At 38.3% G+C, this 24,044-nt stretch overlaps 1 protein-coding gene across 4 annotated transcripts in view; it reads right to left on the reverse strand.

The window, feature by feature from the left end:
* DNAH14 (dynein axonemal heavy chain 14) overlaps nt 1-24,044 on the reverse strand; it is a 528,962-nt gene that overhangs the window by 438,712 nt on the left and 66,206 nt on the right. For all 4 annotated transcript variants that reach the window (XM_073011492.1, XM_073011489.1, XM_073011491.1 and 1 more), the window contains exons 9-10: nt 22,211-22,355; nt 17,571-17,702 (exon numbers count right to left, since the gene is read on the reverse strand). In XM_073011492.1, the coding sequence (XP_072867593.1) occupies nt 17,571-17,702; nt 22,211-22,355 (277 nt within the window). The remainder of the gene's footprint in view (nt 1-17,570; nt 17,703-22,210; nt 22,356-24,044) is intronic.

A 24,044-nucleotide genomic window follows, 5' to 3' on the forward strand; every position in this document is an offset into this window, starting at 1 on the left:
CTGATGAGAAGAATGTATATTCTGTTGTTAGGCGTAGTGTTCTGTAGGTGACTGTTAGATCTAATTGGTCAACTACCAAGTTTAAGTCCTGAATAGTTTTGTAGTTTGCTGCCTCAACAATCTGTCTAACGCTGTCATTGGGGTGTCGAAGTCCTCCACTATTATTATGTGGTTGTCTAAAACTCTTCGTAGGACTCTCAGTACTTGTTTAATGAATCTAGGTGCTCCAATATTGGGTGTGCATATATTTAGAATAGTTAGGTCTTTTAGTACTGAACTTTTTATTGTTATGTAATGGCCTTCTTTGTCCTTCTTGATCATTGTTTGTTTAAAGTCTGTTTTAGCTGATATAAGAATAGCAACCTCTGCTCTTTTTTTGTTTTCCATTTGCCTGATAGGTCTTTCTCTAACCCTCTACTTTGAGTCTATGGGTGTCGTTACTTGTGAGATAGGTCTCTTGAAGACAGCAGACAGTTGGGTCTTGCTTCTTTATCCAATTTGCCACAGTCGGCCTTTAAAGTGGGGCATTTAGCCCATTTACATTCAAGGTCAATATTAACATGTGAGGATTAGATCTTGTTACTGTATTATTAGCTGGTTGTTATGCAGACCTAATTATACAGTTGTGTTATAATGTCAATGGCCTATGTACTTAAGTGTGTTTTTGTGGTTGCAGGGAATGTTCTTTCATTTCCATGTTTAGCACTCCCTTTAGGACCTCTTGTAAGGTAGGTCTAGTGGCAACACATTTCCTTACCATTTGCTTCTCTGACAAGGATTTCACTTCTCCTTTGCTTATGAAGCTTAGTTTCATGGGATATGACATTTTTGGTTGGAATTTCTTTTCTTTAAGGATGTTGAAAATAGGCCTCCAATCTCTGTAGACTTGTAAGGTTTCTGCTAAAAGGACTGCTGTTAGCCTGAAGGGGTTCACTTTGCAAGTGATCTGCCCCTTCTCTCTAACTGCCTTTAAGATTTTTTCTTTCATGCTGACTTTGGGGAATCTGATGATTATGTGTCTTGGGGATGATGAACTTGGGGATGATCAACTCCTTCATACAGTAGTTCTCTGAATTTCTTGAATTTGCATCTTGACCTCTCTAGCAAGATTTCTAAATTGTCATGGACTATATCCTCAAATATGTTTTCCAAGTGGCTTGCTCTCCTCTTTCAGGAAAGTCAATCTGGTTAAGAACCTTTGCTGTTTGAGCTCTTTACAGAATCCCATATTTCTCAAATGTTTTGTTCATTTTTAAACTTCTTTTTTCTTTATTTTTCATTGCTTCAAGTGAGCAATCTTCCAGTTCTGAGATTCTTTCTATTTTTAATTTTTTTTTTTTTTTTGAGACGGAGTCTGGCTCTGTCGCCCAGGCTGGAGTGCAGTGGCCGGATCTCAGCTCACTGCACGCTCCGCCTCCCGGGTTTACGCCATTCTCCTGCCTCAGCCTCCCGAGTAGCTGGGACTACAGGCGCCCGCCACCTCGCCTGGCTAGTTTTTTGTATTTTTTAGTAGAGACGAGGTTTCACCATGTTAGCCAGGATGGTCTCGATCTCCTGACCTCGTGATTCGCCCGTCTCGGCCTCCCAAAGTGCTGGGATTACAGGCTTGAGCCACCGCACCCGGCCCCAGTTCTGAGATTCTTTCTTCAGCTTGGTCTAATGCCTCCAATTATATTTTGAAATTCTTGTAGTGAATTTTTCATATCCCTAAGTTCATTTTGGTTCTTTCTTAAAATGGTTAGGTTGTCCTTCAACTCTTGGATTGTTTTACTGTTTTCCTTGGATGCGGTTTTGACCTTCTCTTGTACCTCGATGAGCTTCCTTGCCATCCAGATTCTGAATTAAACACGTGACATTTCAGCAATTTCAACGTGTTTAAGAACCTTTCTTGGAGAGCCAGTGTGATTGTTTGGAGGTAAGAAGACACTCTGGCTTTTAGAGTTGCAGATTCCTTACACTGTCTGTTTCTGATCTGTGAAGGCTGATATTCCTTTTTCCTTTGAAGTTGTTCTTTGGACTGGGCTTTGTTTTTGTGTTCTTTATTGCTCTCAAGGATTTGGCTGTGGTGCAAGTTGGGTAAAGTTGAAAGGCTTTGTTTCTGAATGCGTTCAGCAGGTCAACTCTCATTTCGACACTCCTGGGCAGCACACTTTAACCCTGGGTGGCTGGGACTGGGCCCATAGCTTTGTGCTCTGATCACTCAAGGGCAAGCCCCAGCTGGGCTGGAGAGGCCAAGGTGCTCCCAGACTGCAGGCAATAGCACTACACTAGGGGTTTCAGGGTAGCCATGGGTGGGAAACACTCCAATGTGGCAGTGGTGGAGTCATTAGTAACCATGCTCTGGTGGGAGGCAGTCAGCAAAAGTGTTCCAGTGGGGGAAGGATGGGCAACCCAGGTGGGAAGTTCTCTGGTAGGGGCACCAGGGGTGCCATGAGTGAACACATTCTGGCAGGAGGCTGCCAGCAAAAGTGCACCAGTGGGGTAGCAGGGACCTCATGAGAGCACAATGGCAGTGGCTGCTGGCAACAGCAGCCCAGCAAAGTCTACAGTATTTTTATTAGCCTGATGAACATATATTGGAATTTAACTTTATCAACAACTTTCATTACAACTTTTACTACATGCTCACACTGTATTTAAACATTAGACAAAAATAAGACTATTTACATGTGCTGAAGCCTGTAAAGTTTGGTGTCTCACTTATAAGCACATGACTTAAGTTTTAGAAATCAAACAAGGAAGTATATACTAATAAATATCTGTGTGTTCCTCCATAAAAGGATCATCCTCCAACATAGTGAATGTCATCTTGAAAAACAAGAACTATGTCACCTCAAAATGAAAACAATAATACTCTAGTAACAGGCCCCAGTCATAAAGAAATGTATAAGATGCCAGAAAAATAATTCAAAATAATAATCTTAGGAAAATTCAGTGAAATACATGAGAATACAGATAGACAATTCAATGAGAACAGGAAAACAATTCATAAATTGAATGAAAAATTAAATAAAGACATCATAGAAAAGAACCAAACAGAAATCCTAGAGCTGAAGAATTTAATGAAGGAAATTTAAAAATGCAACTGAAACCTTCAGCAACAAACTAGACCAAGCAGAAGAAAATTTCTGAACCTGAAGACCAGGTGTTTGAAATAACATAGGCAGACAAAAAAGAAAAGAAAAAGAAAAAAGAATGAAGAAAACTCACAGGATTTAGGGAACACCATTAAGTGACAAATATTCAGATTATGGTTGTTGCAGAAAGAGAAGAGAGGAGAAAAGCAAGGAAAATATGTTTAATGAAATAATAGCTGAAAATTTCCCATGTCTTGGAAGACAAATGAACATACAGGTCTAAAAAGCTAAACAAACCCAAAGAGATTAAACTTAAACATGTCCTCTCTGGGGCACATTATAGTCAAATTGACAAAGTCAAAGAGAAAGAAAGAATTTTAAAAGCATCAAGAATGTCAAGTCACATATAAGGGAATTTCCATTAGATAAGCAGATTTCTCAGCAGAAAGTTTACAGGCCAGGAGATATTGCAATGATATATACAAAATATTGAAAGAAATAAACTATCAGCCAAGAATATTACTCCCAGTAGAGAAATTCTTCTGAAATGAAGAATAAATAGAATCTTTTACAGACAAGCAAAAACTGAGGGAATTCTGAGGAGGAAAAGTTAAATACTAAAGTTGAACTCAATTGAACATGGACACCAAGGGACAATGGTCACCAAGTCCCAGAAGAGGTTGTGTGAGCTGCTTGAGGCGTTCATCCAGCAGTTTCAGAGCCTATACATTAGCTATTGAAAAACAATAGACAATCACAAAAAAAAGTGGACCTTTTTGTGTTCCTTGAGCCCAGTCATAAAAAGCCCTCCTGACTGGACCTCATGCCAAAAAACTTGTTACAATAAGAGCTACAGTCCCAGACTGCACCAAAGCTACATGAGACCTCTCCTTGCCTGTGCACAGATGAGTGGCCAACTCTAGAGCCCAGGCTGTTGCTTCCCACTCTGGTGGTAAATACTCCATTGTATGGTGAGTACAGTATCCAACTCTGGAGGCCAGGTTGTTGCTTCCCAGTCTGGTGGTAAATTCTCCATAGTCTGGTGAGTGTAAATATCTTTTCCTTCTCCTTTTCCCATTGCAATTTGCTAATTATACCAATCTGCTTATTATATCATTTGCTTATTATTATATCACTTGCTTACTATATAATTTGTTTATTACATCTACATTGCCATTTACATGGGGTAAAGGTTGTTTACCCTTAAAGGTATTGTGTGTGTGTCTTTTGTTCTCCCCTCACACATTTCCCAAACAGAATAAATTCTTCATCTCTAAAATGGACTTACAAGAAATGCTCAGGAGAGTCTTAAAAGTAGAAGTGAAAAGATTATAACCACCATTGTGCAGACATGCGAAACTATAAAACTCACTAGTAGAGCTGATACACAAAGGAGAGAGGCAAATGAATCAAACCTTATCACTATAGAAAACCACCTAACTGCAAAAATAACAGTAAGAGGGGAAGAAACAAAGGATATTAAAAAACAACCAGAAAACAATCTAAAATTACAGGAGTAAGTCCTCATCTATCAAGAATAACCTTACAAGTAAATGGATTACATTTCTCATTTAAAAGATATGGACTGGTTGAGTGATTAAAAAACAAGACTCAACTATACACTGCCTACAGGAAACCTACCACACCTGTAAAGATATGCATAGACTGAAAGTGAAGGGATAAAAAAGATAGTCCATGCAAACGAAAACCAAAATCAAGCAGAAGTGTCTATGGTTATATCAACAAAACAGATTTAAAGTGAAAACCTATAATAATAGACAATGGGGGGGGGCGGAGCAAGATGGCTGAATAGGAACAGCTCCAGTCTCCAACTCCCAGCGCGAGCGGTGATTTCTGCATTTTCAACTGAAGTACTGGGTTCATCTCACTAGGGAGTGCCGGACAATCAGTGCTGGTCAGCTGCTGCAGCCTGACCAGCGAGAGCTGAAGCAGGGCAAGGCATCGCCTCACCTGGGAAGCGCAAGGGGAAAGGGAATCCCTTTTCCTAGCCAGGGGAACTGAGACACACAACACCTGGAAAATCGGGTAACTCCCACCCCAATACTGCGCTTTAAGCAAACAGGCACACCAGGAGATTATATCCCACACCTGGTCGGGAGAGTCCCATACCCACGGAGCCTCCCTCATTGCTAGCACAGCAGTTTGCTATCTCGCGGCAAGGCAGCAGCCAGGCTGGGGGAGGGGCGCCCGCCATTCCTGAGGCTTAAGTAGGTAAACAAAGCCACTGGGAAGCTCGAACTGGGTGGAGCTAACAGCAGCTCAAGGAAACCTGCCTGTCTCTGTAGACTCCACCTCTGGGGACAGGGCACAGTAAACAAAAGCAGCAGAAACCTCTGCAGACGCAAACAACTCTGTCTGACAGCTTTGAAGAGAGCAGTGGATCTCCCAACACTGGGAGGTTGAGATCTGAGAAGGGACAGACTGCCTGCTCAAGTGGGTCCCTGACCCCAGAGTAGCCTAACTGGGAGACATCCGCCACTAGGGGCAGTCTGACACTCCACACCTCACAGGGTGGAGTATACCCCTGAGAGGAAGCCCCCAAAGCAAGAATCAGACAGGTACACTCGCTGTTCAGCAATATTCTATCTTCTGCAGCCTCTGCTGCTGACACCCAGGCAAACAGGGTCTGGAGTGGACCTCAAGCAATCTCCAACAGACCTACAGCTGAGGGTCCTGACTGTTAGAAAGAAAACTATCAAACAGGAAGGACACCTACACCAAAACCCCATCAGTACGTCACCATCATCATCAAAGACCAGAGGCAGATAAACCACAAAGATGGGGAAAAAGCAGGGCAGAAAAGCTGGAAATTCAAAAACTAAGAGCGCATCACCCCCGGCAAAGGAGCGCAGCTCATCGCCAGCAACGGATCAAAGCTTGACGGATAATGACTTTGATGAGATGGGAGAAGACGACTTCAGTCCATCAAACTTTTCAGAGCTAAAGGAGGAATTACGTACCCAGCACAAAGAAACTAAAAATCTTGAAAAAAAGTGGAAGAATTGATGGCTAGAGTAATTAATGCAGAGAAGGTCATAAACGAAATGAAAGAGATGAAAACCATGACACGAGAAATACGTGACAAATGCACAAGCTTCAGTAACCCACTCGATCAACTGGAAGAAAGAGTATCAGCGATTGAGGATCAAATGAATGAAATGAAGCGAGAAGAGAAACCAAAAGAAAAAAGAAGAAAAAGAAATAAACAAAGCCTGCAAGAAGTATGGGATTATGTAAAAAGACCAAATCTACGTCTGATTGGGGTGCCCGAAAGTGACGGGTAAATGGAACCAAGTTGGAAAACACTCTTCAGGATATCATCCAGGATAACTTCCCCAACCTAGCAGGGCAGGCCAACATTCAAATCCAGGAAATACAGAGAACGCCACAAAGATACTCCTCGAGAAGAGCAACTCCAAGACACATAATTGCCAGATTCACCAAAGTTGAAATGAAGGAAAAAATCTTAAGGGCAGCCGGAGAGAAAGGTGGGGTTACCCACAAAGGGAAGCCCATCAGACTAACAGCAGATCTCTCGGCAGAAACTCTACAAGCCTGAAGAGAGTGGGGACCAATATTCAACATTCTTAAAGAAAAGAATTTTCAACCCAGAATTTCATATCCAGCCAAACTAAGTTTCATCAGTGAAGGAGAAATAAAATCCTTTACAGATAAGCGAATGCTTAGAGATTTTGTCACCACTAGGCCTGACTTACAAGAGACCCTGAAGGAAGCACTAAACATGGAAAGGAACAACCGGTACCAGCCATTGCAAAAGCATGCCAAAATGTAAAGACCATTTAGGCTAGGAAGAAACTGCATCAACTAATGAGCAAAATAACCAGTTAATATCAAAATGGCAGGATCAAGTTCACACATAACAATATTAACCTTAAATGTAAATGGACTAAATGCTCCAGTTAAAAGACACAGACTGGCAAACTGGATAAAGAGTCAAGACCCATCAGTCTGCTGTATTCAGGAGACCCATCTCACATGCAGAGACATACATAGGCTCAAAATAAAGGGATGGAGGAAGATCTACCAAGCAAATGGAGAACAAAAAAAAGCAGGGGTTGCAATCCTAGTCTCTGATAAAACAGACTTTAAACCATCAAAGATCAAAAGAGACAAAGAAGGCCATTACATAATGGTAAAAGGATCAATTCAACAGGAAGAGCTAACTATCCTAAATATATATGCACCCAATACAGGAGCACCCAGATTCATAAAGCAAGTCCTTAGAGACTTACAAAGAGACTTAGACTCCCATACAATAATAATGGGAGACTTCAACACTCCACTGTCAACATTAGACAGATCAACGAGACAGAAAGTTAACAAGGATATCCAGGAATTGAACTCATCTCTGCACCAAGCAGACCTAATAGACATCTACAGAACTATCCACCCCAAATCAACAGAATATACATTCTTCTCAGCACCACATCGCACTTATTCCAAAATTGACCACATAATTAGAAGTAAAGTACTCCTCAGCAAATGTACAAGAACAGAAATTAGAACAAACTGTCTCTCAGACCACAGTGCAATCAAACTAGAACTCAGGACTAAGAAAATCAATCAAAACTGCTCAACTACATGGAAACTGAACAACCTGCTCCTGAATGACTACTGGGTACATAACGAAATGAAGGCAGAAATAAAGATGTTCTTTGAAACCAATGAGAACAAAGATACAACATACCAGAATCTCTGGGACACATTTAAAGCAGTGTGTAGAGGGAAATTTATAGCACTAAATGCCCACAAGACAAAGCAGGAAAGATCTAAAATTGACACTCTAACATCACAATTAAAAGAACTAGAGAAGCAAGAGCAAACGCATTCAAAAGCTAGCAGAAGGCAAGAAATAACTAAGATCAAGCAGAACTGAAGGAGATAGAGACACAAAAAACCCTCCAAAAAATCAATGAATCCAGGAGTTGGTTTTTTGAAAACATCAACAAAATTGACAGACCACTAGCAAGACTAATAAAGAAGAAAAGAGAGAAGAATCAAATAGACGCAATAAAAAATGATAAAGGGGATACCACCACCGACCCCACAGAAATATAAACTACCATCAGAGAATACTATAAACACCTCTACGCAAATAAACTAGAAAATCTAGAAGAAATGGATAATTTCCTGGACACTTACACTCTCCCAAGACTAAACCAGGAAGAAGCTGAATCCCTGAATAGACCAATAGCAGGCTCTGAAATTGAGGCAATAATTAATAGCCTACCAACCAAATAAAGTCCAGGAAGAGATGGATTCACAGCTGAATTCTACCAGAGGTACAAGGAGGAGCTGGTACCATTCCTTCTGAAACTATTCCAATCAATAGAAAAAGAGGGAATCCTCCCTAACTCATTTTATGAGGCCAACATCATCCTGATACCAAAGCCTGGCAGAGACACAACAAAAAAAGAGAATTTTAGACCTATATCCCTGATGAACATCATGCAAAAATCCTCAATAAAATATTGGCAAACCAGATTCAGCAGCACATCAAAAAGCTTATCCACCATGATCAAGTGCGCTTCATACCTAGGATGCAAGGCTGGTTCAACATACGCAAATCAATAAACATAATCCAGCATATAAACAGAACCAAAGACAAAAACCACATGATTATCTCAATAGATGCAGAAAAGGCTTTTGACAAAATTCAACAGGCCTTCATGCTAAAAACGCTCAATAAATTCGGTATTGATGGAATGTACCTCAAAATAATAAGAGCTATTTATGACAAACCCACAGCCAATATCATACTGAATGGGCAAAAACTGGAAAAATTCCCTTTGAAAACTGGCACAAGACAGGGATGCCCTCTCTCACCACTCCTATTCAACATAGTGTTGGAAGTTCTGGCTAGGGCAATCAGGCAAGAGAAAGAAATCAAGGGTATTCAGTTAGGAAAAGAAGAAGTCAAATTGTCCCTCTTTGCAGATGACATGACTGTATATTTAGAAAATCCCGTTGTCTCAGCCCAAAATCTCCTTAAGGTGATAAGCAACTTCAGCAAAGTCTCAGGATACAAAATTAATGTGCAAAAATCATAAGCATTCTTATACACCAGTAACAGACAAACAGAGAGCCAAATCATGAATGAACTTCCATTCACAATTGTTTCAAAGAGAATAAAATACCTAGGAATCCAACTTACAAGGGATGTAAAGGACCTCTTCAAGGAGAACTACAAACCACTGCTCAGTGAAATAAAAGAGGACATAAACAAATGGAAGAACATACCATGCTCATGGATAGGAAGAATCAATATCGTGAAAATGGCCATACTGCCCAAGGTTATTTATAGATGCAATGCCATCCCCATCAAGGTACCAACGACTTTCTTCACAGAATTGGAAAAAACTGCTTTAAAGTTCATATGGAACCAAAAAAGAGCCCGCATCTCCAAGACAATCCTAAGTCAAAAGAACAAAGCTGGAGACATCACGCTACCTGACTTCAAACTATACTACAAGGCTACAGTAACCAAAACAGCATGGTACTGGTACCAAAACAGAGATATAGACCAATGGAACAGAACAGAGTCCTCAGAAATAATACCACACATCTACAGCCATCTGATCTTTGACAAACCTGAGAGAAACAAGAAATGGGGAAAGGATTCCCTATTTAATAAATGGTGCTGGGAAAATTGGCTAGCCATAAGTAGAAAGCTGAAACTGGATCCTTTCCTTACTCCTTATATGAAAATTAATTCAAGATGGATTAGAGACTTAAATGTTAGACCTAATACCATAAAAACCCTAGAGGAAAACCTAGGTAGTACCATTCAGGACATAGGCATGGGCAAAGACTTCATGTCTAAAACACCTAAAGCAACGGCAGCAAAAGCCAAAATTGACAAACAGGATCTCATTAAACTAAAGAGCTTCTGCACAGCAAAAGAAACTACCATCAGAGTGAGCAGGCAACCTACAGAATGGGAGAAAATTTTTGCAATCTACTCATCTGACAAAGGGCTACTGTCCAGAACCTACAAAGAACTCAAACAAATTTACAAGAAAAAAAACAAACAACCCCATCAAAAAGTGGGCAAATGATATGAACAGACATTTCTCAAAAGAAGATATTCACACAGCCAACAGACACATGAAAAAATGCTCATCATCACTGGCCATCAGAGAAATGCAAATCAAAACCACAATGAGATACCATCTCACACCAGTTAGAATGGCAATCATTAAAAAGTCAGGAAACAACTGGTGCTGGAGAGGATGTGGAGAAATAGGAACACTTTTACACTGTTGGTGGGATTGTAAACTAGTTCAACCATTATGGAAAACAGTATGGCGATTCCTCAAGGATCTAGAACTGGATGTACCATATGACCCAGCCATCCCATTACTGGGTATATACCCAAAGGATTATAAATCATGCTGCTATAAAGACACATGCACACGTATGTTTATTGCAGCACTATTCACAATAGCAAAGACTTGGAATCAACCCAAATGTCCATCAGTGACAGATTGGATTAAGAAAATGTGGCACATATACACCATGGAATACTATGCAGCCATAAAAAAGGATGAGTTTGTGTCCTTTGTAGGGACATGGATGCAGCTGGAAACCATCATTCTTAGCAAACTATCACAAGAACAGAAAACCAAACACTGCATGTTCTCACTCATAGGTGGGAACTGAACAATGAGATCACTTGGACTCAGGAAGAGGAACATCACACACTGGGGCCTATCATGGGGAGGGGGGAGGGGGGAGGGATTGCATTGGGAGTTATACCTGATGTAAATGACGAGTTGATGGGTGCTGACGAGTTGATGGGTGCAGCACAGAAACATGGCACAAGTATACATATGTAACAAACATGCACATTATGCACATATATCCTAGAACTTAAAGTATAATAATAATAAAAAATAAAAATAAAAAATAATAGACAATGGAGGACATTATATAATAATAAAGGGATCAGCTCAGCAAGAGAATATTACAATTGTAAATATATATGCACCCAGCACTGGACTATCCAGATATTCAATCTTTTAATATCCAGATATTAAAAAGGAAATATTGTCAGATCTAAAGGAAGAGATAGACCCTAATATAATAATACTTTGGGACTTCAACATTCCACTCTCAGCATCAAATAGATAATCTAGACCGAAAACCAACAAGGAAACATCAGATTTGAACTGAACAATAGGCTAAATGGACCTCACAAACATTTACAGAACATTTTGCCCAACAGCTGCAGAACACTCATTATTTTCACCAGCACATGGAACATTCTCCATGATTGATCATATTTTAGAATACAAATCTCAACACATTTCAGAAATTAAAATCATATCAAGTGTCTTATCTGAGCACAAGGGAATGGAGCTAGACATCAATAACAAGAGAAACAGTTGAAGCTATACAAATACATGAAAATTAAACAGTTCCTGAACAACAAATGGGTGAAGAAACTAAGAATGAAATTTTAAAATTCTTTCACCAAATGAAAATTGAAACATAATATATCAAAACCTATAAGACACAGCAAAAGCAATAATGACAGGCAAATTTATAGCAATAAGTGCCTACTTAAAAAAAAAAAAAAAAAAAACTAGGGAGGCAAGATGGCCAAATAGAAACAGCTCCAGTCTGCAGCTCCCAGTGAGACCAACGCAGGAAGTGAGTGATTTCTGCACTTCCAACTGAGGTACCTGGTTCATCTCACTGGGACTGGTTAGACAGTGGATGCAGCCCACAGAGGGCAAGCCAAAGCAGGGTGAGGCGTTGTCTCACCAAGGAAGTGCAAGGGGTCAAGGAACTCCCTCCCCTAGCCAAGGGAAGCCATGAGAGACTGTGCCATGAAGGACAAGGCTATCCAGCCCAGATACTACATTTTTCCCACGGTCTTGGCAACACACAGACCAGGAAATTCTCTCAGATGCCTACACCACAAGGGCTGTGGGTTTCAAACACAAAACTGGATGGCTGGTACAGCAAACACCAAGCTAGCTGCAGGAGTTTTTTTCATACTTCAGTGGCACCTGGAACACCAGTGAGACAGAACCATTCACTCCCCTAGAAAGGTGGATGAAGCCAAGGAGCCAAGTGGTCTTGCTCAACAGATCCTACCCCCAAGGAGCCCAGCAAGCTAAGATCCACTGGCTTGAAATTCTCACTACCAGCACGGCAGTCTGGAGTCGATCTGGGATGCTCAAGCTTGGTGGGGTAAGGGGTATCTGCCATTACTGAGGCTTGAGTAGGCAATTTTCCCCTCACAGTGTAAACAAAGCCCCTGGGAAGTTTGGACTGGGCAGAGCCCACCACAGCACCTGAAAGCCACTGTAGCTAGACTGCCTCTCTAGATTCCTCCTCTCTGGGTATGGCATCTCTGAAAGAAAGGCAGCAACCCCAGTCAGGGGCTTATAGATAAAACTCCCATCTCCTTGGCACAGAGCATCGGGGGGACAGGGTGGCTGTGGGCAAGCTTCAGCAGACTTAAACGTCCCTGCCCGCCAGGTCTGAAGAGAGCAACGGATGTTCCAGTATAGTGCTCAAGCTCCGCTAAGGGACAGACTGCCTCCTCAAGTGGGTCCCTGATCCCTGTGCCTCCTGACTGGGATACATTTCCCAGCAGGGGTTGAAAGACACCTCATACAGGAGAGCTCCAGCTGGTATCTGGTGGGTGACCCCTGAGACAAAGCTTCCAGAGGAAGGAGGAGGAAGCAATCTTTGCTGTTCTGCAGCCTCCATTAGTGACACCCAGGCAAACAGGGTCTGGAGTGGACCCCCAGCAAACTCCAGCAGACCTACAGATGAGGGGCCTGACTGGTAGAAGAAAAACTAACAAACAGAAAGCAATAGCATCAACATCAACAACAAAAAAATGATCATGCAAAAACTCCATCTGAAGGTCACCAACAGCAAAGACCAAAGGTAGATAAATCCACGAAGATGAGGAAAAGCCAGTGCACCAAAGCTGAAAACTCCAAAAACTAGAATGCCTCTCCTCCAAAGGATCACAACTCCTCACCAGCAATGGAACAAAACTGGATGAAGAATGAGTTTGACGAACTGACAGAAGTAGGCTTCAGAAAGTGGGTAACAACAAACTCCTCCAAGCTGAAGGAGCATGTTCTAACCCAATGCAAGGAAGGTAAGTACCTTGATAAAAGGTTAGAAGAACTGCTAATGAGAATAACCAGTTTACAGAAGAACATAAATGACCTGATGGAGCTGAAAAACTCAGCACAACAACTTTGTGAAGCATACACAAGCATCAATAGCCAAAGCAATCAAGTGGAAAAAGGATATCAGAGATTGAAGATCAACTTAATGAAATAAAGCTTGAAGACAAGCCTAGAGAAAAAACAATGAAAAGGAATGAACAAAGCCTCAAAGAAATATGAGACCATGTGAAAAGACCAAAGCTACGTTTGACTGGTGTACCTGAAAGTGATGGGGAGAATGGAACCCAGTGAGAAAACACTCTTCAGGATATTATCTAGGAGAACTTCCCCAACCTAGCAAGACAGGCCAATATTCAAATTCAGGAAATACAGAGAATACCACAAAGATACTCCTTGAGAAGAGCAACTGCAAGACATATAATCATCAGACTCACTAAGGCTGAAATGAAAGAAAAAATGTAAAGGTCAGGCAGAGAGAAAGGTTGAGTTACCTACAAAGGGAAGTCCATCAGACTAACAGCAGATCTCACTGCAGAAACTCTACATGACAGAATAGACTGGGGGCCAATATTCAACATTCTTAAAGAAAAGAATTTTCAACCAAGAATTTCATATCCAGCCAAATTAAGCTTCACAAGTGAAGGAGAAATAATATCCTTTAAAGACAAGCAAATGCTGAGGGATTTTGTCACCACCAGGCCAGCCTTACAAGAGGTCCTGAAAGAACCACTAAATACGGAAAGGAAAAACCAGTACCAGCCACTGCAAAAACATGCCAAATTGTAAAGGCCATCGATACTATGAAGAAACTGCATCAACTAATGGGCAAAATAATCAGCTAGCATCATAATGACAGGATCAGATTCACACGTAACAATATTAACCTTAAATGTACACAGGCTAAATGCACCAATTAAAAGACACAGATTGGCAAATTGGATAAAGAGTCAAGATCCATCAGGTGCTGTATTCAGGAGACACATCTCATGTGGAAAGACACACATAGGCTCAAAATAAAGAGATGCAGGAAGATTTACCAAGCAAATGGAAAGAAAAAAACAAATAAACAAACAAACAAAAAAACAAAAAAAAAAAGGCAGAGGTTGCATTCCTAGCATCTGATAAAACAGATCTTAAACCAACAAAGATTAAAAAAAGACAAAGAAGGGTATTACATAATGGTAAAGGGATCAATGCAACAAGAAGGGCTAACTATCCTAAATATACATGCACCTAATACAGGAGCACCCAGATTCATAAAGCAAGTTCTTAGAGACCTACAAAGAGGCTTAGACTCACACACAATAATAGTGGGAGACTTAAACATCCCACTGTCAATATTAGATAGATCAATGAGACAGAAAATTAACAAGGATATTAAGGACTTGAACTCAGCTCTGGACCAAGCAAACCTAATAGACATCTACACAACACTCCACCCCAAATCAACAAAATACACATTCTTCTCACCACCATATAGTACTTGCTTCTGAATGACTACTGGGTAAATGACAAAGTTAAGGCAGAAATGATTAAGTTCTTTGAAACCAATAAGAACAAAGACAGAGAACAAACACATAACGTACCAGAATTACTGAGACACAGCTAAAGCAGTGTTTAGAGGGAAACTTATAGCAATCAATGCCCACAGGAGAAAGCAGGAAATATCTAAAATCGACACCCTAACATCAAAATTAAAAGAACTAGAGAAGCAAAAGCAAATAAATTCAAAAGTTAGCAGAAGACAAGAAATAACTAAGATCAGAGCAAAACTGAAGGAGATAGAGACAAAAAAATCTTCGGCACAAGACAAGGTTGCCTTCTCTCACCACTCCTATTCAACATAATATTGGAAGTTCTGGCCAGGGCAATCAGGCAAGAGAAAGAAAGAAAGGGTATTCAAACAGGAAGAGAGGAAGTCAAAGTATCTCTCTTTGCAGATGATATGATCGTATATTAAGAAAACCCCATCGTCTCAGCCCAAAAACTCCTTACGCTGGTAAGAAATTTCAGCAAAGCCTCAGGATACAAAATCAATATGCAAAAATCACAAGCATTCCTATACACCAGTAATAGAGAGCCTAATCATGAGCAAACTCCCATTCACAATTGCTTCAAAGAAAATAAAATACAACTTACAAGAGATGTGAAGGACCTCTTCAAGGAGAACTACAAACAACTGTTCAAGGAAATAAGAGAGGACACGAACAAATGGAAAAACATTCCATGCTCATGGATAGGAAGAATCAATATTGTGAAAATGGTCATATTTCCCAAAGTAATTTACAGATTCAATGCTATTCCCATCAAGCTACCATTGACTTTCTTCACATAATTAGAAAAAAACTACTTTAAATTTAATATGGAACCAAACAAGAGCCTTTATAGCCAAGACAATCCTAAGCAAAAAGAACAGAGCTGGAGGCATCATGCTACCTGACTTCAATATATTACAAGGCTACAGTAACCAAAACAGCATGGTACTGGTACCAAAACAGAGATATAGACCAATAAAATAGAACAGAGGCCTCAGAAATAACACCACACATCTACAACCATCTGATCTTTGAAAAACCTGACAAAACAAGCAATGGGCAAAGGATTCCCTATTTAATTAAAAGTGTTGGGAAAACTGGCTAGCCATATGCAGAAAACTGAAACTGGACCCCTTCTTTATACTTTATACAAAAATTAACTCAAGACAGATTAAAGACTTAAATGTAAGACCTAAAACCATAAAAACCCTAGAAGAAAACCTAGGCAATACCATTCAGAATAGAGGCATGGGCAAAGACTTCATGACTAAAACACGAAAAGCAATTGCAACAAAAGCCAAAATTGACAAATGGGATCTAATTAAACTAAAGAGCTTCTGTAGAGCAAAAGAAATTATCATCAGAGTGAACAGACAACCTACAGAATGGGAGAAAACTTTTGCAATCTATCCATCTGACAAAGGGCTAATCTCCAGAACCTACAAAGAACTCAAACAAATTTACAAGAAAAAATCAAAAACCTTTGTCAGATGGAATCTACAAAGAACTTGAACAAATATAAAAGAAAAAAATAACCCCATTAAAAGATGGGCAAAGGATATGAACAGACACTTTTCAAAAGAAGACATTCATGCAGCAAACAAACATATGAAAAAAAAAGCTCATCATCACTGGTCATTAAAGAAATGCAAATAAAAACAACAAGATACCATCTCACGCCAGTTAGAATGGCGATCATTAAAAAGTCAGGAAACAACAGATGCTGTGGAGAAATAGGAATGCTTCTACACTGTTGGTGGGGGTGTAAGTTAGTTTGACCATTGTGGAAGACAGTGATTCCTCAAGGATCTAGAACTAGAAATACCATTTGACCCAACAATCTCATTACTGTGTATATACTCAAAGGATTATAAATCATTCTATTCTAGACACATGCACACGTATGTTTACTGCAGCACTACTCACAATAGCAAAGACTTGGAAGCAACCCAAATGCCCATCAATGTTAGCATGGATAAAGGAAAATATGGCACATATACACCATGGAAAACTACACAACCATAAAAAAGAATGAGTTCACGTCCTTTGCAGGGATGCCGATGAAGCTGGAAACCATCATTCTCAGTAAACTAACACAGGAACAGAAAAACAAACACTGCATGTTCTCACTCATAAGTTGGAGTTGAACAATGAGAACATATAGGCACAGGGAGGGGAACATCATACACTGGGGCTGTCGGGGAGTAGGGGGTAAGGGGAGGGATAGCATTAGGAGAAATAACTAATGTAGATGATAGGTTGATGGGTGCAGCAAACCACCATGGCACATGTATACCTATGTAACAAATCTGCACATTCTGCACATGTATCCCAGAACTTAAAGTATTAAAATAAAAAAAAAAGAAAGAAAGAAAGAAAAGAAATGTATATCCTCAGACTGTGCCTACCAAAACAGAAATCTCTTGTTTTATGAAGCCTTTGAGGTGATTCTCTTGGCCACTAAAGTTTGAGAATCATCATCCTTTTCATTTAAATATATTAAATTTCATAAGTTGTATATAGATATACACATATATGCATTCATATATATAAAAATATATATTTCTTTGCATTTTACATCATACCTGGAAAAATTATGGTATATAGTAAATACACAGTACCAGTTAGTTGTTAATTAACCACCTTTGTTCCTTACTTTCCCATTTCAGATACTTTTTCCAGGGACAATTTGGATCAATTGCTATAGCCAGTAAATTGCAACTTTGATAAATATGATATAATTAAAGAATTACCTTTAGAAAAGTACTTTTCATCTCTGAAATTGCCTTATCCCTGATGTCCTCAAGTTGTTTCAATGCCTGGGTAGCTTGCTGTAACTGCTCTTCACAAAATTCATCTAGAGAATATGTTCGAGAACTATCCAGCTAATTAGATGATAGTATATGTTCAGTGTTAGAAAGTCAAAATTCATATTTAAAAAAGATAAAACATTTGGTCTTTTCATGTCATAAGGAAGACCCCATATTTTACATTTTGTTCTGTATATCCCATATGACTTACACATTTCTCAAATTTAAACACTTGTTAAATCTAACTAAATCTTGATTAAAATACAGAAAAATATATTATTGTTTTAAATAATAACTAAGATTAAACCGAAGCAGAAAATTCAAGAGTTGATGTGTTTTTGAAACATTTATGCATGCAGAAAATCCACCAATCCCAGAAACTACTTTTACTTTTGAAGCCACAATTATCTGTAACAATTTAAAACACAAAGATAAAATACAGCATTATCAGGGGAACCAGTCCCCAGTATTTCAATGTAGGTTCTTTTCTATTTTCCCTAAGTGTTGGTCGGTCTGAGAAATAAAGATAAAGAGTACAAAGAGAGAAATTTTACAGCTGGGCCTCTGCGGGTGACATCACATATTGGCAGGTTCCATGATGCCCCCTGAGCTGCAAAACCAGCAAGTTTTTATTAGGGATTTCAAAAGCGGAAGGAGTGTATGAATAGGAAGTCGGTCACAGAAATCACATGCTTCAAAAGGCAATAAAATATCACAAGACAAATGGCAGAGCAAGATCACAAGGCCAGGGCAAAATTAGAATTACTGATGAGGCTCCGTGTCCCGCTGGACATGCATTCTCATTGATAAACATCTTAACAGGAAACAGGGTTTGAAAGCAGACAACCGGTCTGACTAGAATTCGCCAGGCTGGAATTTCCTAATCCTAGCAAGCCTGAGGGCGCTGCAGGAGACCAGGGCATATTTCATCCCTTATCTTGAATTGCATAAGACAGACACTCCCAGAGCGGCCATTTTAGAGACCTCCCCCTGGAAATGCATTCCCTTCCCAGGATTATTCCTTGCTGGGAAAAAAATTCAGTAATATTTCTCCTATTTGCTTTCTGCAAGAAGAGAAATATGACCCTATTCTGCCAGGCCCCGCAGGCAGTCAGACCTTATGGTTATCTCCCTTGTTCCCTCTGTTATCCTGTGCTTTTTCAAGGTGACCAGATTTCATATTGTTCAAACACACATGTTTTACAAACAATTTGTACAGATAATGCAATCACCACAGGGTCCTGAGGCGACATACATCCTTAGCTTACGAAGATGATAGGATTAAGAGATTAAAGTAAAGACAGGCATAGGAAATTATAAGAGTATTGATTGGGGAAGTGATAAATGCCCATGAAAGCTTCACAATTTATGTTCAGAGACTGCAGTAAAGACAGGCATAATAAATTATAAAAGTATTAATTTGGGGAACTAATAAATGTCCATGAAATCTTCACAATTCATGTTTTTCTGCTGTGGCTTCAACCGGTCCCTTCATTCGGGGTCCCTGACTTCCCACAACACAGCAAAAAGAGGGTAAAATTACATGATTCAAACAAAGTTAATTTTATTCACAATTCAGTCAGAATCTATATGGAGGAAATCACCATCAACTATGCTATGAATTAATCTCTGATAATACAAAAACATAATGTTCCATCCATGCATGTATATTCCATCATTCTTCCTTCTTTCAGTATTATTTTTCCACTACTGTGTTAATTCTCTGAACAAAATATATTTTCATTAATAAATATGCAGATATCTTTATTTTTTATCATATAGTTATACTATAAAAATTAATAAATGTATCTTCCCACAACAAAAAAGATTGAAAAGTACTGCTCTGGCTTAAAATTTTGGATTTACTCTTTAAGTTTCCATTCTCCTGGTTCCATATCTGACTACCAGGTCTGAATTTTTCAAAACCTCCCTGCCATTCTGGTCTTACTGACAACATCCTAATTAAAGTCTTTATTGCTTATACCTGCATTTATCCAGTACCATAATAACTGATCTCTATCACCCAAGTATCTCTCCACTTCCAATTTTTCCCAAAGACCAATATTACAATAATTTCCTAAAATACTATGTTCAAAAACTTTGAATAGTTGTTCTTTAAGAGTAGTTCTCAAAATTTATCCTGCATAAGAGTTAACTGAGGAACCTATTTAAAATGTAGATTACCAGTACCACTCACTGCCCTCTCTTGCAAAAGGAATGGGACACAAATATTTACATTTTTATTAAGCACCCAAATACAGCACAATAAAACAAATTTCATTCGAATGTGAAACATGATCCAAAGTCTCAACTCTACACGATTCTGTCAACTTGGATAAGTGACAATCTCTCTAGAACTAAGTTTTGTTCAAATAGGTGAATTTTATTCAAAATTCATTCAGAATCTAGCCAGGAGAAATCTCCATCAACTAAGCTAAGAATTCATCTCTGGTAATACAAAAACATAATGTTCCATCCATTTGAAAGTAAAGATTTGAACAAACAACATATGTTCTTTACCTTCTGGTTCAAGAAATTCCGAATTCCGCCCTCTTTAAAGGTATGCTTTCATCCCAGCAGAGTACACGTATGACCACCATTAATGGCATTAACTTCTGAACAATCCCATTCCTCACATTCATAACCTTGCTTCATACTCCTTACGTCCTCATTGTCAGTCTTCATTGGTGTCTGCATCCCTGGGCTATGCATAACCTTCCGATTCTAATGCACAACTGGCCACCTTTGACTCCTGACCCCAGCTTGGTTCTCCAGGATATGAATCTCTGCTCTTCCTCCATCGAAACCTGGCTTTTCCACATACAGTATCAGAAATTCCCATTCTTGTAAATTGCCCTCGTAACAATCACCACTAGGAGTTCCCCTGCCCTATGGGCAGGTTGAAATCCTACTTTTCCCTTACTGTGTTATTCTTGGCCTGACATTCATGAGCCAATCTAATTTTCAAATCAAATATATATTGAATGCCTTACTCACATTAATATTCTTTATTTAAAAGCCTCATCTCCTCCCCTATGGCTATTCAAATCCAGTACAGCCTAGCTCAAAATATGAGGCATGACCTAACTTTAATTCCAAATAAGGCTAATCTCTGCCTTCTCTGGATTTCTGTAACATGACTGTTTTACAAGTATTGTTTGCACGTAAACATTTCTTACCTTATACTTTGCTAATGATTAGGTAGAATGATTAGCACAACAAAGAAACTATCTCTCAAATTAGTTTTCATTTTTATATGTAAAGAATTATTTCTTCCCATGAACTGTAAGCAGATTGAAAACAGCAAAGCTTTGCTTTTCACTTTGTATTCATTTCCTTTGCACAGCACTTTGCATATAATAGATAATAAATACTTACATATTGTCTGGAAAAGTTTGTTCTCTTCCTCCTGATGTTCCATATTAAAGCTGACATGGCCTAAGGTCTCTAGGAAAGAGTCCTAACATTTCTTCTCTATCACTGGTCATGTTCTCTATCATTTGTTAGCATTTAAGGTGCAGACTTCAAAGGTATTTTAAAGTGTTTTATGCCTTCCCACCCATCACTAAAAATTAATAAATGTTGTCACTCAGCCATTTACAAAACAATCTAATATCACAGAGTATTTTATTTCCTTCTATATGAAAACCATATCCTATTTCCTTCTACATAAAAACCAAATCAAAAAGATTCCTCTGTGAAACGTCTCCCACTTAAGGTGAATTTAATCCTTTTGAAACATAAACATTCTCAATATACGTATAAAAAATAAAACAATACAGGTATAAAAATACATCTATGTAATAATTCCTCTTCCTTCATTAATTTATTCTTTTATTCAAAGACTAGTGTTGAGCACCTACTATGTATCAATCACTACACATAATCAATTCTAAACATCAGATGTTGATTTACAAGTATTGATCCTGTTACATGTAGTCAATACAACTGATTTTCGAGCTAATTATCAAATATTTAACTTGTCCAAGCCCCTTAAGAATTCCTCTTTCTTAGTCTAGATAACTCTACCAATTTTGCTTTTCTCCCTCATACATTGACTGAGTGAAGTAAAAACTGCTAGAATCTTGTTCAATTGTAGACTAGTTCTAGATACTTAACCACTCAAAAGAGCTATCTTATAGAAATTAAATTATTCCATTAAGAGGCTCACTTTTTCTAGAATATTGAAATAGGAGAATTCATAAATTTAACCAAAACTTCTGAGTTGAAGCTTATGATAATATCTTGACAGCTATACAGGAGGAAGAATAGTTGCTAACTATCAATTATGTATAAGAAGTAACTGATTATTTTAAATAATATTACACATTTGGAAATACATTTGAAAATAAAGGGTCTTATGGACTTAGGTTACTCATAAGGAAGAAACTACAAGAAATGTTAACTATTAAAATTTATTGCAAGGAACTCATGTTCTTTGCAGATATTTTAGAACAGTAGTAATCGAAAGAGATGGTTTATTTATGAATTTAGAAATCTGTATATTTTTTAATTCAAATGCTATATGTTCTTCCTAGTTTCTATATACCAATATTAGCTTATAGTAGTATACTTCTACTCACCTTTACAAGGCATATGGCAGATAGATTATTTTCATGGTCATTATAATTTTTGAGATTAATTGCATCTTCACAAAGTCCTCTTATATAAAGCAAACAGGCTTGAAATAAGTCATCAGCCAAAAAAAGATGGTGGTACAAAAATGACCTGAAAGTTAAAAAATTTCTAAAGATTTATCTCTCATTCAAAATGAATAAAATTAGTTTAGAGGTAAGTAGTATGTTTAGTTAATATCCTTATAGTCAAAATGTTTTACATCTACCCCATTTTAAATGATAATGATTAGTAAGCATTAGGGGTTGTGTTTGGATGATAATGTTGTAGGCAAGGCTTTGGGGACTAGGTGTGTTGAATAAGAACAAAATAGGAGGGGGAACAAGTAATGACATTCTATTATGCCACTGTGTTCTAATTTTGAAATATGAGGAAGTATTATCTAAAATGAATTATATGTCCTCAATGTATTAAATTCACTAAATCAAAATAAATTCCTTCAATGTACTTTTCTCCCAATTATAGGAAAAAATACCAACTGGATTACAGACCATTGGGAGAATGTTTCTTAAAATTTCCAACTACTTATATCCTAAAATAAAGAAGATGAGCCCTTTTCTTTTCTGTCTTTTTCTACTAGTCTAAATAATGATCACAAAGGTGAGACAAATCACTACTAACTACACTGGAAATAATAGAAAGACAGAACTTGGGGAGAAAAGGGCAGAGTAGAAGAGATGAGGTTCCTTAAAAACTGGATCAAGTAAAGCAAACTTCCCTGTGCAACAGTGTGTGGAGAAGAGGGGTCTGCCCTGAATCATCCCTTTGGAGTGGCTGATTTTTAAGGGTTATCAAGCTCATAATATACAGAAAATATAATAATCAGAAATTATCTCTTCCCTCTTTCTATTTTATAGTTGAGGGCTTTATATATTATAAAGCTAGTGAATTTTAAGCTTCATGGGTTCATCATTTACACTGCCTATTCCAAAGTCCTGTACTATTTATCTTAAAGAACCCTCCCAATTAGATAAGCCTCACATAACATAAAACTACTCCTAGACACAGAAGAACTTGATGACATCCCTTTAAGTATCTGATACAGAAAAGGAGATTATGCTAAAGACATGTGGCACATCATGGAAAGTAAAATATCACAAAAAGCAAACACAATCTCAGTATTTATTAACAAGAGGTTGACTATCAAAATTTAGGTAATAATAGACTCACATTATTCAGTGTTTGTTTAAAGTTTTCTTTTTTTCCTTTAAAAATGTACTAAATTTTGGTTTGCATATTTCAACATAGATATGAAATTAGGGAGGGTGCACATAAAAGTAATTATAAGAATGGAAAACACGAAAAAATTTATAGCTGTAATGCATTATCTGACAGGAGAAAAATAGCACATCGACTAATGACTGTCTTCAAGCATAAGTATTATAAGGAACTCACCATAAATTTCTATTTTATTACCAAAGAAAACAAAATACATTCTACACAACATAACTCACAAACAAACTAGAACTGCTTAGTATTAGGGAACATACCACAAAAGACTATTACTACTCAGGTACTGGATTCCAGGAAAAATGAAATAGACACACTTTTCACTGTTCTTCCTGCTCAGCACAACTAAAAACTCTGGATATTAAATTAAAGCCGACATAACAAAACATTGAAGGGTGGGGAAGAAAAGGCAAAGGTGTCTAGAAATGACATGGCGGTAAGTTCCCTGGGTTTTCTTTTTGCCCAATATATCCCAGACTTGAAGCTGAAGAAACCAGTAACCTAGAAATGCCAATGGGTGCAGATTAAGAAAAAAAAAGTCCATTGTCTAGG

Source organism: Chlorocebus sabaeus, chromosome 25 (genome assembly GCF_047675955.1).
Source record: "Chlorocebus sabaeus isolate Y175 chromosome 25, mChlSab1.0.hap1, whole genome shotgun sequence".
In the NCBI taxonomy this organism is placed as follows: Eukaryota; Metazoa; Chordata; class Mammalia; order Primates; family Cercopithecidae; genus Chlorocebus; species Chlorocebus sabaeus.